The 18,553-nt window shown below is 42.4% G+C and overlaps 1 protein-coding gene and 1 long non-coding RNA gene across 8 annotated transcripts in view; one reads left to right on the top strand and one right to left on the bottom strand.

Annotated features, from left to right (window-relative positions):
* PRKCH (protein kinase C eta) overlaps nt 1–18,553 on the bottom strand; it is a 232,643-nt gene that overhangs the window by 23,592 nt on the left and 190,498 nt on the right. For both annotated transcript variants that reach the window (XM_058739248.1, XM_058739249.1), the window contains exons 11-12: nt 6,592–6,730; nt 5,776–5,964 (exon numbers count right to left, since the gene is read on the bottom strand). In XM_058739248.1, coding sequence (XP_058595231.1) covers nt 5,776–5,964; nt 6,592–6,730 — 328 coding nt within the window. The remainder of the gene's footprint in view (nt 1–5,775; nt 5,965–6,591; nt 6,731–18,553) is intronic.
* Nucleotides 1–18,553, top strand: part of LOC131517313 (uncharacterized) — an 86,014-nt gene that overhangs the window by 64,882 nt on the left and 2,579 nt on the right. For all 6 annotated transcript variants that reach the window (XR_009264513.1, XR_009264512.1, XR_009264517.1 and 3 more), the window contains 2 exons: nt 8,465–8,545; nt 9,313–9,351. This is a non-coding gene — a long non-coding RNA (uncharacterized LOC131517313). The remainder of the gene's footprint in view (nt 1–8,464; nt 8,546–9,312; nt 9,352–18,553) is intronic.

Genomic DNA, 18,553 nt, shown 5'->3' with positions numbered 1-18,553 from the left:
TGTACTTCTTGAACCTGACTAGCTTCTCTTCAGCCTTTGGTTTCAGCTTAAATGTCATTTCCTCAGGATGGCCTCCCTCGATGACCTAGATTGGGTTACATCGACCTGCTATATCTTCTCAAAGCACCTTAGACTTTAAAAAAAGAAATCAAATTGTTAAGTATATTGTTATTTGTATAATTTCTTTTGCGAACATCTTTTTTCCTTCCTATTCCTGCTGGACTTAAATTCCTTGAGGGCAAGGACGATGTCTGTCATTTCCCTTGTGTAGTACCTGAACACAGCAGAACCATGGCTGCTATGCGTATATGCATGGATACATGCCTGTTAAATGAATAAGTGAATCAGTATCTGTGTGGCTATTTACATCCCCCATAGGTGTCTTTGGTTTGGACAGAAACTCCTGGAAAAACACAATACAGTTCTCTCTGGAATAAAAATTCAACCCAGCCTCGTGTACAATTTAGCACTTAATGACCTTGGTGATGTTGGTGGATCTTGATCAAGGAGAGAGGGTGATGATAACGACACCTCTCAGTATGCTATGAAATTACTACTCATAACTCGGCAATCCTAAGAACTTAACTCCCGTATCGTGCGTGCCACTTCGAAAGTGCTTTCATGTGTACTCCCTCATTTGAAGTGGGTACCAATGGTGTCATCATCCCTGCCTTGCAGAGGGAGACTGAAGAGCCGTGGCAGAAGGGGAATGAGGCTGCGTGCCTCTCAGACTAGTGCGTGTTTCTTCCACTCTATCGTGTGAAGTCGGTTCACCTCTCTGGGTCTCGGCTTCATCTGCCAATGAGGGATTTAGACAAACTGCTTTTTAAATAATTTTTCATCTCAGCAATTCTGTGTGTATGTTTCTAATAGTCACCATGCTCTAAAAATTAAGGGTAATGACAAGTGATTGCAGTCCAAAACTTAGCTTGGAGGACCTCCTGACAGTTTTTAGGACCATGCAAGACACCAGCCAATGGAGTCAACGTTCAACATTAGGAACTCTTGATGTCACCAAGTTCCCAGAATTATAGGCGGTCACAAAATCCTGGAAAAGGGCTTGAAGTCAATATTTTTAAAGAAAGCAATGTGCCTTATCTTGAACTGGAATTGCACAACGGCATAAAGGCTTGTTCAGAGTCCTTAAAAATGTCTCAGCTTATCAAACTTCTAACATAGATGGACTCCCCAAGCCCTCCGTTATCTGGCAGAGGACCATTTGTTCCTACTGAGCCAGTACCACTCAAAAGTTACTGCAGACAACAGTTTGTGAATAAATCACATTGTAAAACCATTGGCCTATTTCGCCACAAGTAAGACTAGTAGACACGTTTTAGATTTGGATGTTTATACAACCTGAAGTCATCCCTTCCTAACCTCCTCACTGAATCCTCTTCCACTGTCACCCCTTGAACCCTGGTGGGCCCTAAGCCCCATCCTCCAACCTCCTTTTATTCTTCAGCCTGTACCCTAGTCATGTTTGCACCCGTGTTCTTATTGGTCTGGGTTTTTCTTTTATTTTTTAAAAAACCTGTGGTATAATATACAGAACATGATATTTACCTTCTTAACCACTTTTAAGTGTGTAGCACATTAGCATAGTCACACTGTTGGGCATCTATCACTACCCATCCATCTCCAGAACTTCTTCCATCCTCCAAAACTGAAACTCCATACCCCTTACACACTACCTCCCCACGCCCCGCCTCCTAGTCCCTGGCAAACACCATTTTGCTTTTTGTCTCTATAGAGTTGACATTCTAGGTCATTCTAGGTCCCTCATATAAGAGGAATCATACATTTGTCCTTTGTGTTTAGCTTATTTCATTAAGCATGCCTTCAAAGTCCATCCATGCTGTAACATGTATCAAAATTTCCTTCCTTTTTAAAGCTGAATAATAATCCATTGTGTGCTTATTACCACATTGTGTTTATCCATTCATCTGTCAATGAACATTTGGATTGTTTCCACCTTTTTGACATTGTGAATACTGCTGCCATAAACATTGGTGTACAAATATCTGTTCAAGTTCCTCTTTCATTTCTTTTGGCGATACATCCAGAAATGGAATTGCTGGACCATGTGGTAATTTTATGTTTAATTTTTTGAGAAACTGCCTGCCATATTGTTTTCCACAGTGGCTGCACCATTTTATATTCCCGCGAATAATGCACAAGGGTTCTAATTTGTTTCAAGAAATGTGCTTAATGGCCTCTGGTGAGTCACAATTTCTCTGGGCCTCAGTTTCCTTATCTATAAAATGGGGGGATCAGAATAGACAACAGACAATCTCTAAGGTTTCTCCTAGCAGGAAAAAACTGTATTGGCCTAATTAAATCAAGTTGCAATTAAAGCCAGAAAGTAGTCTGAATGGTTTATAAGCATGACTTGATACCTTAAGCTCTTTTCCTAACACAAGACACAAAGTAATCATTTTTCAAAGGACAGAGTCGAACAACGATTTCATGCATCCAGCTTTCATTAATGACATTAGTGGCCACCTCCTGAGCATCTAATCTATGCCGAACACTGTTCCAAGTATCTCCTGCACACTATCTCATACCCTAGTTGTACAGATGAGGAAACTGAGGCATGGCAAAATTAAGCTATTTGTCAAAGATAACACAGCTAGTGAGTGAAAGAGCCACGATTTGTCCTTGGACAGCTCTGCTATGGAGGCAGGTTCTTCACCACCACTCCCAGACGAAGCCTTTCCTTCTTGGTGAACGAAGCCTTTCCTCAAGTCTTGAGTGCTCTTAACTGTTTTCTCGCTTTTCCTTGATCACACTTCCATTTAAATGTCTCAGCCCTCTGCAGAGAAGAGCTGCATTTCCTCAGCTATGGCATTTAAGCTTTTTATTTTTAGGCATAGAGGGTGAAATGTACAAAAGTGTCCCAGAAATCCTCTGGGTAAATGTATTTTAGTAATTTTATCAGATACCTTTTTCAAGTGTTTTCCAGAAAATCACTTTTAAGGAATGCTCCTTGAAGAAAGAAGGAATCGAATGCTGAAGGTGTTCTGGACAATAATCTTATGATGTGGGTTTTATTACCTTGAGTTTGTAAGCAAGGACACCAGGATTCAGAGAGGTGCAGTAACTACCAAGGTCACTGAGCCAAAATATAATAGAGCTAGGAGGTAAGCCTGTCATCAAGGAAAGCCCATGCTCCTTCCTCCAGGGAGACACCCCACAGAGAGCACAGAATGCCACTTAGGAAAACCAGTGCAAGGTCAATGACACATCACGACCTCAGGTTCTGTCTCGACCCAGCTGAGCAACTGGTATCTGAAAGAAAACTAAAAGGAAGTGAAGAGGTTCACAGTTTCCCAAAAAGCGAAACTGCAAGGGGAGGGAACAAGTCAGTCTCCAGTGAAGATTAGCTTCACTTTAGGCACCAGAGGTTCAGTTTTCTCTTAGAACAAAGACTGTGGAGGGAGAATATTTCTGGATAACCTATATTCACATTACCAAAAAATATTTTTACACACATCAAAGATATCTTTTAAAGTAATTGGATTTACCTGCTTAAGAAGAAGCTTAATAGTTTCATATGGATCTTAATCTTGACTTAGTACCGATTCTAGGTTTCGCAGGCATTGAATGAGGGAGCTAAGATCTAGGTCCCAGATTTAGTTGGGAAGAATTCTCTCAAGAGGATTCTGAAATACTGGAATACAGCTAAGGACTACTGCAATTTTGAAGAAAAAAAAATCAAAAGAAGCAGATGTGAGTGATGTCCAACTCACATGATGAGGCCTCAAGATTTCCCCTGGATCCAGACAAAAGAGAGGAGATTATTTATCGTAGAAACGCTGAACTGGATTGTTAACCCTATAGAGAGAACATGAAAGTTTCCTAAGGCACAGACTGACTTATTTCCTACACTTCATGGTAGCAAGCATAATGACATTCATACACCATGTGAACAAGACACATTTCTTTATACTTTGAACTAGTACTTTCATTCGAATCATAAACTCTGGGGTTTTCTTTTACACTTTAAAAATGCTGAATCAGGGGTGCCTGGGTGGCTCAGTCGGTTGAGTGTCTGACTCTTGATTTCACCTCAGGTCATGACTTATGGTTCATGAGATAGAGCCCTGTGTCAGGCTCTGTGCTGACAGTGGGTGGAGCCTGCTTGGGATTCTCTCTCTCTATCCCTCCCCTGCTCATGTTCTCTCTGTCTCTCTCAAAATAAATAAAACTTAAAAAATAATGCTAAATCAGCTACAGAAATTGAACTAAATATGTGCACTATGAAAAACCATTAATATAATGATGGTGGTTGTAGGCCACAGGGGTTTAGCGTGCCTTAAGAGCCAGATTATGGACCATGGTACTGGGAAAGTAATAATGCAAAGCAAGCCTGATTCTGTAGCATGATTAGGTTGTGTTAAAGTAGCTTAGGTCATCAGAGTTAGCCAGAGCCAACCTCAGCAAGTGCTGTTCCCTTCCAGAAGTTAAACTTTAGGGCATGAATCCACAAAGAAAAGCCCTCCTTTGTATTTTATTCATAAAATTATAAAAGCCACATTCTTGGTTTCCTCAGTCTAAAACTTCTACTAACTCTACGACTCAGTTGTTCTTACGGACATATGCCATTATTAGGAGATATTTGGCAGAATCCAAAGTGACGTCACTTTTATTTCTATAGGAGATTAGTGTTTCCTCAATATCAGGGGGGTACTGGCACCTAACCTTGGGAATCAAGTTACCAATTACAATTTAATTTGACGATATTTGCCTGAGGAGGATTTCTGTGATTATTTCACTTTTAGAGATACGGAGAATTCTCAGGGACAATCGTGCCTTCAGCCAGTACACAGTGACCTGCATACAAAATGTTTTTGAAAAGGCGCTGATCATATGACTGAAGATTTCTAAAGGGAGACAAGTCTCTCAACATGATAGCCAATATTTCCCAAATTTAGTTTTTTGCCTCAAATCACTGAAAAGGACATAACTTAAGGAAAGTAATTCTTATCCCATAGAAATTATCCAACAAAGAGAATGGGTTGTTCTGATTTTTCCCTACTGGAAGACCTGAGCTTTTATTCACCTTTATTCCCCTATGCATACAACAGGTGATAATACATGACTTGTAAATTCAACTAATGTGGTTATAGGAATAATCCAGATTACGTGTGCTTTTTTATTTTCAACATAAAAGCATCAAATCCAAGTTTCTTCCTCACTTCAAAATAAGGCTTCCAACATGGTACCTTAAATGCACACAAAAAAGACTTTTCATGACACATTAACTGCACTGCTCCTGAATCTGGGCCTGGCACCTCACTTATTATTCATAAGAATGATATGAATGCAAAAGGAATCTGCAGAAGTTTGGAAAACCTCTCCCGGCTTCACCCAGCATGAAGGGAAAGGCCCCTTCATCCTGCTTCTTGGACACTGCAGACAGAAACAGTCAGTATGTAAACAAACTGGGGATAGCGTTCACGTGACCCAACACCCTGGCATGTCCTGACTGTATAAAGGAAGTGCATCATTTCACCTACACTAAAGTCACAGGTGCTAGAAATACTTGATAGGTGGCAAACAATGGTATCAACCGCTTGCATTTGGCCCAGAAAGAACTATTGCATAACAGAGGAAAACATTCCGAGAGAACTCATTCTTTGATTCTGCAATTTAAAACATATATTGCAGTTAGCACTAGGAGCTTACTATGGGAAGGTACTGAAAAAACACAAGCAGCACACACGGCCAGCTGGTATGCAGCCGCCCAAACCTGGCTAGGTAAGCCAGACTTACAGATTTCAGGATCCCTGTGGCATCTTCATGGAGCCATGTTGGGTAAACCACTTCATCGTTCAGTATGGCTTCAAAGAGGTCATCTTCGTTCTCTGCCTCAAAGGGGGCGTGACCACACAGCATCTCGTAGAGCAACACGCCCATTGCCCACCAATCTACTGCAGGTCCGTAGAGCATTTCCTGGAGGATCTGTGTGAAGAAGGCAATGTGACATGTGCTTTGCACATCTGATTAACAAAAGTGTCCTTAAAGACTAGGGAAAATGTTGGATTAGGAAATATCAAAGTAAAAAAAAAAAATGCACATTTCATGCTATCTCTAGAGACTGGTCCGTTTTCTCTGTGGTTCAACTCAGAGGACTTCTCATCCAGGTGATCAAACATTTACGGCCTGTTTTGGCCTAGGTAATGGTACCAGTGTGCAGAACCAAAACAGAAAGGGTGTTGGCACTGCATCCCTATAGAGGGAGGAAGATACTGGGCTCACTCATTTGCATGGGAAAGACTGAGGAACTTTACTGCTGCTAAATGGGGCTGGGATCAAAGCACTGAGTAGAGATAAAGAGGAAAATAACTAGCTGTGAGCAGAGCACACTTTGTCCTCATTCAGGGCTAATGCCTAAAGCAACTACAAGGTTTACAACAACATTTTTAATTCAAATTGTTATTTATAGGAACCGAGGGCATTTTCTGCCATCATTCACCCAATGAGGCATAAAGGAATGCGGAGGCATCAGCTTGCAATGCGCCCCCAGAGCCACAGCACGCAAGAGCAGCCCGTGGCATCTCTGCTCAGGATTTCCAAAGCCGTACTCACCTCTGGAGCAATATAATCGGGTGTGCCACAGAAGGTTGCTGTGGTGACTCCATTACAAATCCCCTCCTTGCACATCCCGAAGTCCGCCAGTTTACAGTGACCCTCGTGGTCCAACAGGACGTTGTCCAGTTTGAGATCTCTGAAAGAAACAAAGAGCAGCGTGCTCTAGGGCAGCCGGGCCCCAAACCTGGACGTGCTGGCTCATGGGGTGGGCGATCAGACCACACCAAGCAAGCTTTCTGCATACATTTCAAAGGGAACCAACGTCTTTGGGTTATCTTAGAAAAAACTTGAGACCAACTCTGAAAATTTGCCTCAGGGCTCCTAGACGATGGTCCCATATGAATAGGCTACCCACATATAAAAACCTAGGCGTGATGGTGTCCCCTCACCGGGGCATCTTCACAGCGGGCACAGGACTGTCATTCTGGAGCTTCATACCCACAGTGGGCTGTGTCAGAGCGCTCATGGCTCTATTTACCCATCTCTGCTCTGGGAATCAAATTGTGTTGGCCTATGTGGCCCGAGGGACAGACTGGTCTCTGTCCAGCCCAGGATCACCTTTCGGCTCAGAGGAGATCGGTGATGACAGAACTGGCGTGACCAGTTTCCAGGCTGTGCCCTGGGAGCTGATACTGTGACCACATAGGTCTTACAGAGAGAGGTCACTGGAGATACCCAGGAATGAAAACAAAGTCCTGTTTTCTAGGAATCCCCGATAAATGAGGTTAAAGCAGCAGAGTTTTCCTGGCACAGATCAGTGGGAATGCAGACCAGACCTTCTCTCTGCTCACCTGCTCCTGGCAGCAATCTCCCTGGGCATAAGCTGTGTAAGCACTCAGCTGCCCACTTCAGGAAAGGAAGCCTTTTCTGCCTCTAAACCGAATCTGGCCTTCTCCATGCAAAACCCTACTTTCCAACAAGCAACTGTTTTCAGTAGGCTGTGATCAGTGGAGATGGTTTCCTTCCCCATAGTCACCACACAATATGAGCAAGACGTATTTTTTTAAAGTTTGTTTATTTTTGACCGAGAGACAGAGACAGAGTGCGAGTCAGGGAGGGGCAGAGAGAGAGGGAGACACAGAATTCAAAGCAGGCTCCAGGCTCTGAGCTGTCAGCACAGAGCCTGATGTGGGTTTCAAATCCACGACCATGAGATCACGACCTGAGCAGAAGTGGGACGCTTAACTGACTGAGCCACTTGGGCACCTCAAGCAAGACATATCTGAAGGTGGAATCACGAGGTGCAGGGTGGCAGGTGGGATGACTGTAGTCCTGTACATGGGAGGAAGGTCACAGCCAAGAGCATGGTCTCTCTCAGCTGTTCTTCCAGGAGTGGTTTCAGACTCTAGGCCCTATCAGTGCCTGGTCGTGTGGGTCCTCTCAGCCAGATGGCACACATTAGAAGTGGCCAAGGTTAGGGGCTTGTGGGTGGCTCAGTTAAGTGTCCGACTTTGGCTCAGGTCATCCTCTCACATGTTGTGGGTTCAAGCCCCGCATCAGTCTCTGTGCTGACAGCTCAGAGCCTGGAGCCTGCTTCGGATTCTGTGTCTCCCTCTCTCTCTGCCCCTTCCCCGCTCACACTCTGTCTCTCTCAAAAATAAATAATAAAAACATTTTTAAAAATTAAAAAAAAAGAAGTGGCCAAGGTTAGAGATCACAGTCAGCCGCCCCAAGGGAGAGCAAGCCCGTGGGGGATCAGAGCCTGGGGGCAAACTCTTTCAGCACCAGGTTCTAGGCCAGTCGTCCAGGCCCCTGTGGACCTGTGCCTAGAGCATGCTCTCTCACTGCCAAACAAGGTTACCGGGTTTCTGAATTCTCCTAAAGCTGTTACGCCTGCTAAGGGCTCATAAAGGATTTTGTTTGGTAACAGAAACAAGTGCTAACAGAAACCCACAACGGTCTGGAGAACCGACCTTTGATTGCCCAAGAGAGCTTGTGACTAACATCCCAGGTAAGAGGTTTAATTGCTTATTACTCAGTCGCTGTCATGGGCAGCAGGAATCGTTCAGGGAGAGACAAGTGCTTGCAATCAGTTCTGTAAGCTGCCCATCACAATGCCCTCTGCAGAAGTCCAGAACACAGCCTCACTGCTCAGAAGACAGAACTGACAGCACAGGGCATCCCTGCCACAGAATGCCTGAGGCCACAGAGGCAGGTTATACTTCAATCCTGACTTTTCAGTCTAATTCTAGGCCTTCTTTAGACCTGTACAAGCCCTGAGGGAAATGCCATTGCTTGTTTTACACCAGGTGCTACTTAATAGACAAAACTCCCAAACTGGGATTCCAAGGGCATTCAATTAAGAGCATAATATAATCCCAGGCTATTAGTTCTGCCCTCAGCCTAAATATCTCACACCTTCTCTGTAAGTTCTGTCCTGATATCCCCAGAGAGTCAACTCTGCCCTCAGAGTACCCAGTTAGTTCCTGCTCCTATAACAGCATGCCCTGCGCTGTATTCCAGAAGGCTCTGTCTGTGTACCTGTCTCCCCCTTAGCTGGGGCTAAGCCTTACTCCTCCCTAGCTCCAGCTTGGTCATGGAAGAAGACGCTGACCAAAGACATAAACAGAAGCATGTCAGACAGACAGCAGTGAGCTTCCCTAGCCAGCTCAGTGCCTGTCTTATTTTCAGGGGAAGAAAGGAAGCTTCATAAACCTCACTGGGATCCTTGTTCCAAGGTAATTAAACTTATAAAAAGTGATGTGCTTTATCCCTTAGAGACAGATTCCAGAGGGAGGAGAAGAAGAATCCTGAAATGTAAGTTCAAATTCTTTGCTTTGGTGAAGCTGGAGAAGGGAAACTACTTTAGGAAAGACGATTATAAAGCAGAGAGGACCCAGTCATAATACTTTTCCATGGCTTGCAGCCAGATGACAGAGTAAAACATTGACAGGGTTAGTCAAACAGATTCAAAGGTTACAGAGCCATTCATGGACACGGTCAGCTTCCATTTTAAGGGCAAATCATGATCTTCACTTAAAAAAAAAAAGAAAAAATGGGGCACCTGGGTGGCGCACTTGGTTAAGCATCCGACTCTTGATTTCAGCTCAAGTCATGATCTCGCTGTTCATGAGTTTGAGCCCCACATCGGCTTCAGTACTGACAGTGCGGAGCCTGCTTAGGATTCTCTGTCTCCCTCTCTCTGTCCCTCTCTCACTCGTGCTATCTCTCCCTCAAAATAAAATAACACTTAAAAAAAAAAAGATGGTAAAGAAAAAAAAAGCAAAAGCAAAAAAGTCATTGTATGACTTCTGACTTTGAAATATGCAAAGGTCAGTTTTTGGCTTTGAAGTTCCTTAGCCTCCAATGCCAACATGTAACTCAACAGCCAAACTTAACAAGGCTACACAATGAAGATTACAAGTTCATACAGGGCAGAGGCTCAGATCCCAAAGTGCCAAATACACAATTACCGGCTCATCCTTCATTAGGTCACTGAGCACCGGTATTTAATAGCTGTAACTTTTGTCACACAAGCATAGAAGGGTAGAAAGAGTTACTTTATGCATTGTTGTTGCTGCATAATCAGGGTTACTTTAAAATGCCCACAGTGGTTTCAGAGAAGCATCCCAAGTGGTTGAGGACAAAGGAAATTCAGAAATTGTATTTATTTTGTTTCCACCATGAGCTATTCTGAGAGTCATAAAACAGAATAACATGAATCTTTCTGCTTAGATCACCGGAATCAGTGACTCTTCCAAAAGAAATAAAGGAAGGTGAGTTGTGAGCTGGCTCCTTGAACAAGAATGACTCTAAGAGGCTATTCAGTAACTATTTTTAATCTATTAAAATTTTTTTTTATCATGGAAAATTTCAAATCTATACAAAAGTACAGAGAATAATATAACAATCCCTGTAGTGGTCACAGAGCATAAGTGCTATCAATGCATGTCCCATCTTGTTTTGTGTATACATTTACTCCATTCCTGATCCATCTTTTTTCAGATTTTGAAGCAAATCCAAGACATAAAACCATCTCATCTGTAAATATTTTAATATCTTAATCTGAAAGATAATAATTCTTTAATGAAATACAACATTGATATTGGTTATTAAAAATATACAGTCAATATACTATTCAAGGTATACTGCTTTTTCTCTGCTCATTTGAGTTATGTGTGTGCATGTCCGTATAACCTGAAAAAAGCTTCTGTAGAGCACAATAGTATGATAGTAGCTAATTCAGCTACACTAAATGTTCACCAGATGCTAAGTGCTTTAGCCATATTATCTTATTTTAATCCTGAACAAACCCTGTGAACGAGGATCTCAGCAACATTATTTAGTTACCCAGGGGTAAATCCAGGATTCTCAGTTCTGCTCACCTCCTTCCAAAGCATGGGCTCATAACCCAATACAGTGGGCAAACACTCTTTTATATACTGGCATTGCATTGCTGGCTAATCCCCCTAGTAGATTATTTCCTGAGAAGACTTCCCCAATTGCAACAAGAACTGTGTGAGAATCAATAAGTATCCCAAAAAATGAATTATGGCAAAGAGACATTTTTATGCACATCACTATGAAATGCATCGTCAAAATTTTGCCAAAATTTTTTTTTGCTTCGGTTTTTAGTGTGTGCATGGAGAAGGAGTTCAATGAATTTTTTCCAATCCTTGCATGTACAGGAATAGGGGAGTGCACAGCAAATGTGTCTCTAGTGGTCAAATATTCTGAAGATCATTCACTGCTCTCTTCCAAGGAAGAGAAGCTGGTACATGGATAAGGGTGAAGAGGTGGCCGAAAAGAATAAATTTAATATTATGATCATAATTTCACAACAAAACCATTTAGGACTGGCTTGTATTTTGCGTGTCTGGGTTTAAATAAACTTGTAATTTTTTTTTTCAAGGCAAGACTGATTGTGTTAAATTGGTAAAAGAATGTTGAAAGGTCACTAAAACAGCAAAAGCCTAAAATCTCATTGTATCATCAGTTAGATAGGAGTGCCATTCACGTATTACCTAACACAAGATGTTTAGCCATTCACCCACCCAACAAATCTTAGAGTACCATCTATGAATCACACAATAAGCAAGGGGCTCAGAAGCCTGAATGAGCCAGGAAACGGCAGGAGCCTGCCAAGGCAGGGGCCAGTAAAAATTCCAGTCTTTAGCCCAAGGAGAAAGAGAAACCGTTGAAAGGTCACACACAGAGATGGACAGCATTAACTTGTGATCGTACAATGAGCCTCCAGCTACAATGTGGACAACAGATCAGTGGGGGAGGAGAGAACATGAGGAAACTAGTTGGGAAGCAACTGAAGTGTTCAGAAAAGAAAAGATGGTGGCCTGGAGCAGGGTGTGGCAGGAAGGCAAAGGGAACTAGATGGACCCAAAACTAATAGGGGGGAAAAGTAATGGGATTCAGTAATGGAAGGATATAGACAGTGAAAGGGAAGAAGGCGTGAGCATGTTCTGGCTCACAGGATTTATTTTGGACATATTGAGCTATTTTTTAGGCATCCAAGTAGAGACATTTTTTTTTTTTTTTTTTTTTTTTAGTAGAGACATTTAGAGGCAGCTGAATATACATGGCTAGAACTCAGAGGCTGGGCAGGAGATACAAATTTCAGAGTCATTAGCTGGGTGTGGATGAGTTCACCTGGGGAGAGGGAATGGAATGGGAAGAAGGCAGCTGGGGAACCGAGCCCTGCGAAGAGTATCCTGAGGATAAGGCCCCTGATCTTTTTCACACTGGGACCACAAATACTGCTCATAATTTATCAGCCAGAGTGGGTAGCATAGTTGAGTACCCAGGGAAGCAAGGGCCCCTCTTTTGCCTCTTAGGTGGGGCATCCCTAGTCTTGTCAAGGTTTAAAAGGGTTAGAAAATATTAACCTTTTACATTCAAAATCATCTAATGGGTTCTTTCTGGTTTTAACCCTCAGCCTCTGCTACATGATGTGGTGCTTTTGTGAGCATAAACTTAAGTGTTCTATTTTAGGAAAATGTTCATTGCTTCATCTTTCATGATACCAAAAATTTGGAAATAGGCCAAATTATTAATTAATAGGGGAATGGCTAAACAACTTATGGTATATACATGACAGAATTTTATGGGAGCTGATAAAATTTTATAAAAGATGAAAAATGGGAAATTTTTATGACAGAAGTTTTATCTTTTGAAAATTACTTCTTTTGTGATTATAAAATAATTTTCATCATATAAAATTTTATTATTCCTGAAAATTATGGGGAAAACGATGACAGGCTCACAGTCTTCAAATCTTTTCTTCTCAATGCGACACTAATACATATTATGAGAAACTTGCTTTTCTTACCTAACAAATATTTTGGACATATTTCTATATAGATCTACCTCATTCTCTGTAATGGTTATCTAAAATTCCGTTAGAAAGGTGTATCATAATTTAAATAGTCCCCCCTCCATGAACATTTAGATGGTTTTTAATTTTTTGCAACTTCAAGCCAGAGGGTAATGAACATTACTTGCACACTTGTAGGAGGGGTTACTTGGGTTTAAGAAATAAAAATGCTGTGTCAAAGGATATAAATGTTTAAAATGAAAACAGAAGCTGAACAACTGCTGAAAAGTTTGCATCAATTCATACTCCCACCAATAGTGTATGAGAACATCCATTTGGCTTCCTTATTCAAGTAAGACATAATCATCCTTAGGTCTTTGCCAATTTGCTAGGGAAAATGATCTCATTGTTTTAACTTCATTTCTTATGAATGAGATTAAGCTTTTAAAAACATGTTTAATGACCATTTGTATTTCTTCTGTCTGTTGCCTTTTCACATTTTCTACCCATTTTAAAGTTTGAGTTATCTTTTTGATTATTATTATTTTTATTTGAGAGAGAGAGTGTGCATACAAGGTGGGGAGAAGGGCAGAGTGAAGGAGAATCTCAAGCAGGCTCCACACTCAGTGTGGAGCCCAGTGTGGTGCTCAAATCCCACAGCCTGGGATCATGACCTGAGCCAAAATCAAGAATCAGATGTTCAACCAACAGAGCCAACGAGGCACCCCTGATTATTTTTTAGAAGCTTATTACATATTATGGATAGTAGTGATTTGTTACATTGTTTGCAAATGTTATTGCCCAATTTGTTTTTAAGTTTTATTTACGGTAACTTTCATATTTTTGTCCAGTCAAATCTCTCAATCGTTCCTCTATGGCTGCTGTATTTCATGACTTATTTATAGGCTGATACAATTCCAGGTGGAAGAGCAGGATACAAAGATTGTATTTTCAATATTCTCTCTTTTTTAATGTTTTCTTTTTTTTTTTTTTTTTTTTTTTTTTTTGAGAGGGAGAGAGGGAGAGAGGCAGAGTGCGAGCCAGGAGGGGCATAGAGAGAAGGAGACACAGAATATGAAGCAGGCTTCAGGTTCTGAGCTGTCAGCACAGAGCCTGACATGGGGCTCAAACCCACAAACTGTGAGGTCATGACCTGAACCGAAGTCAGACCCTTAACCAACTGAGCCACCCAGGTGCCCCTCAATATTCTCTTAATTACAGTTGTTCAGAGGATAGAAAGAAGGAAGCAAAACAGGAGGGAAGAAGGAGAGATGGGAAAAGATAAGAGAGAAAGAGAAAAGTCTATTTCTGGGTGCTATGTTTATAAATAATTTTTCTTTTCTTTGTGCTAACTTTCTTATGGGAATCATGTATCATTTTGATAACCAGGAAGAAATCATTAAGATATATGTCCACACGTTTTGGCTTTAATTCTTTTCTTTGGTTTCTGTACCATTTATTGCTATAATTCCCAAGGAAGATATGTAGGGAACATAAACCACTGATAGAAATGGAAAGGATTTCTTTTGGAATGCAGGCCGCAAGGGCATGTTGAAAAAAAACCAAATCAACTTACTTGCTTACAGATCCTGACAGAAGTCGGAAGCTCAACCGACTGACCCACCCATGTGACCTGCAACATTCCTAATTATTAAATGAAGTCCCCATACCATTTCTCCTCATGAAGTTTTGTGGGGCTGATCCATGAGAACAAATTAAGAACAAATACGTAGGAGCACCTGGGTGGCTCAGTCAGCTAAGCATCCCACTCTTAATTTCGGCTCAGGTCATGATCTCATGCTTCTGGAGATTGAGCCCCATGCAGGGGCTCTGTGCTGACAGCACGGGACCTGCTTGGGATTCTCTCTCTCCCTCTCCCTAGCTTGCATGTTCTCTCTCTCTCTCAATAAATAAATAAGCTTTCAAAAAAAAGAAAAAGAACAAATATGGGAAACATGAACATTCATTATCATGAGGCTGAATGTAAAATTACTCATTTTCTAATGAATACAGAAAATCAAAAAACAATTTCCAACTCCAAAAGTATTACCAAATCGCCTCTGAGGCTCCTCCTACCCTTTCGTATTTCTCCCAACAGCTACTTGGGAAATAATCATAAAAATGACCCTGTGCAAGTCTGGCTATTATACACCCTTTAAAACAGGGCCAGGGACTCACAAACTAATCCCCCCAGGTCAGGTGTTGGTCTCCATCCAGTTCTGGTGTTGGATGCACTTGATATGCAGGCAACATGTTTCCACCTTCACCACTGTTTATATACAAGACCGATTTAACCTGAGCAAAGGGACCAAGAGATTTCCCCTTGCCGTGTCTTATGGTTGGAAAACACGTACAAAGAAAACACTCATTGCCTCTCTGGACAAATGAAAGAGGCAATGAGTTTGATTAACGTCTACAGTGTGCAGGTCACACATCTCCCTGGGGGCCATCAAATAAATGACCCATCATGCTGACAGTTGAGCCTTCTCTCTAAATTTTTTCATTCCTAGCATCGCCCCTCCCCCTCCCAGGAGGGCTGAAATTCTCTAGCTGAAGTGGCACAAGTTTATTTAGTAGCTCTTTACAGTACTTTTATTTTATAGTTGCCAAGAAAACCTCTCTCACTGACTCTCCTTGCCAAAATGCTTCCTGCATGATACCTGGCTGTGTCTGGCATGCACACAGATGCCCTCCGCAAGGGGAAGCAGGGAGGCAGAATGGAGGGCTTCCGATAAAGACACCAAGGAGATGACAGACCCTTGGTGGCTAGGGGTCTCGTGACCATTGGGCCTAGCTCCGACAACACAGAAAAGATGCTGGGGCAAAAGAGACACCTGCGGTTGATAGGCTAGGGGGGGATAAGGTGGTCAACATACTGAATTCTGCTTGGCTCCTCCGGCTTCCCCAGTGCAGAGAGGTGGGTGCAGCTGACCCATGGGAAATTACTTTCCAGGGCACCTTTGCTTCCCAGCCATAGAAATGCAACAAAGAAATGGATCAGAGAGTCACAGGGATCCTGAGAGCCTGCAAACTAGGGACAGGATAGTCGTGGAGAAGCCCTCTGTCTGCAAAGAGGGTGCGTTAAGGAAGGTAAAGGAAGGAAAGATTTTGCAAGAGGAAGAATCAGAACACGGTAGCCTCTTAACCAATGTGATCTCAATGATAATTGGGGCAGCTGTGGAGTGGGGATGGGCAGGGGCAGATGGATCCTACGAGGCTTATGGTGGACACGTGGCACCAATACCAACCAACAGGTTGACAGAATGAAACTCTGTTAAACGTTAGAGGGCACGCGGTGCTAGGTAAGCGTTGGCCACTGTTGTCACCACTACTGTTGCCAGTAAGTGGATAAATGTTGTGGCTGTCACCCTTGAAAGATCAGCCAGACAACTGAGGTATCAGTGCGAATACACAACTAGCAAGTGAAGGGACGATGAGACATCTTAGCCCGTCTAGCTGTGGCTGGTTCCCTCTATGGAAACCCAGGGCTCTTCAGACTTGGGGGTACTAGACTCTGCCAGCGGTGAGGCCAGTTCCCTGAACACATTTTGTTGAGAGAAAACAGCGTGTGAGAGGGGACGTGGATACCGCGGGGTGGGGGCAAGTGGAGGGAGGCGGGGTGATGAGGAATGCTTTACAACAGGAAGGAGTGCAGTTTATAGCACCGACCTCAGGAAGGGATATTCAGGCTGCTTTTGGCAACTGGCTAAACACAAACCTTTGCCAGCATTAGTAATGCCTTACGCAATATCAAAGGGGAGGGGAGACAGACTTCTGACTTGAACCAGAACTTTTGGCCACATCAGCAGGTCTCATTCGGTTACCTGCTGTCTCCATCAGAGATTAAACCTGAGCCATTTAAACGGAAGTCTCAAAAACCCAAGAAGGCACCTACGGTTTCAGAACCACTCCCAGGCCCTTGGAAAAATGCGAACCTCACATGTTAGTTCTGGGTTATAGTTGGTATCACTTTGTTCTCTGTGTTTTGCATAAAGCCTTGTTTTCTTGAAAGTGATTACAGCCTCCAAGAGTAGGCCTGGAATATTTCTTAAGTCATTTCCAGTGTACTGATCACAGGCTAGACATATGACAGCAACACACATCTCAGTCCCTTTCCAGGGATTTACAGATCTCCTCCTAATGCTGGGCATATCACAGCAAAGTGTGCAGAAGACATCAAATTTACCCCTAAGAAGTTTCCTTTTGAAGAACTCGCTGCTACTTCCTGAGCACCCGCCCATGCTGTGTCCAGCACTTAGCCTTGCAAGACACTCCCAAGACATTCATTTCCCAAGACATTCATTTTGTTGAGTAATCCATTTGAGTAAATGTGCAGCCATCGGCCAAAGACTATTTCCAATTTTATGTAATAGTATCCTTAATAAAAGTAATCTCTGAAATGCAAACATCATTATGACTTCCTAAGATCTTAAAGGTAAACAATCCACAAATCAGGGAGAAAATTATTTTTTGGGCCTGTGTGCCTTATTTTTAGCTTAGAAAGTATCATCAAACCGCTAAGCAAAAGGAACTGATAAAGAGACCTTTTGAGAGACTAACCTTCTTCTTGCCTAAATGTTGGACAAATCTTGATCCAATAAATAATGGTTACTTCAGTTTGGTCAATTTCTCAGCACCTCAGTTCCTCTGTTAAAACATTAAAGTGGCAAGGTGATAGACTTTAATCTAGTCACTAACCCTGGATTTCACTCCACAAGCGACCTGTGTGAAAACACTTTATGCCCATATGTACATTACGGAGGCAATTAAAGATCTTTTGCAAATATAAGGTTTCATATACCATTAATAGTGGGGTATATTTTATATTTCCTGGAGAACTGGAGTCCATGCCGATAAGCTTATCTGTGATCAGTTCTGGAACACAGAAATTCAGACTAGTAGCCAAGCATGGAGTCCTCACACACATGGAGATAGAGGCCAAGGGCAAATTCTCAGCTGTCCTCTTAGGGAGCGAGATAGCTCCCGTATGCCTCCCTCACTCTGCTTCCTTCCCTAACTCCCGCATGGTTATTCAACCAACCTCTGTCTGTCTGATTCCAAAAGGCAGTATAATGGAAGGTTAAGGGTATAGATTCTGGAGCCAGGCTGCCTGGGCTTGAGTCTTGGCCCTGCTATTTACCATTTGTGTGATCTTGGGCAAGTTACTTAACCACTCTATATTTGGTCCTCTTCATGAAATGCAGATAACCACAGTGCCTGCCTCATGAGAATGAAGCTATTTAATGTGAATTGTTTGGAACAGTGCCTGATTGTATTAAGTACTATGGAAGCCTGAACTATTATTTCCTCATCAGCAAAAAAGAGAACACATACGTGGCCTATTCCTTGAGATTATTGTAAGAATCAAAACTGATGGTAGACACAAACTTTGAAAATACTAAGTAACATTGGAAATTTAGGAGTTTGGGACAGGTGGGCCTATTATATTATAAAGTGACACATCTGGCTTATAAACTGCTCTGTGGGTGATAGAGCAAGGAGCCAAAGGGAGTTTCTCATACAGTGCCAGGGCCTGGCACTAGCAATGGGCAAAATGTCTCAAGAACTGGTTAAGCTCCATCAGCCACAATACCTTTGTCTACTTTATCCGTCTTTGCTGAGGCCAAATTCTGAAGCATTAAGATACAGAAATTAAGCATTCACCTATCGACGGGCACTTGGGTTGTTTTT

Source organism: Neofelis nebulosa, chromosome 7 (assembly GCF_028018385.1).
Source record: "Neofelis nebulosa isolate mNeoNeb1 chromosome 7, mNeoNeb1.pri, whole genome shotgun sequence".
Classification (NCBI taxonomy): Eukaryota; Metazoa; Chordata; class Mammalia; order Carnivora; family Felidae; genus Neofelis; species Neofelis nebulosa.
The sequence above is the reverse complement of the archived record's forward strand: the minus strand, read 5'-3'. Positions and strand labels throughout refer to the sequence as shown.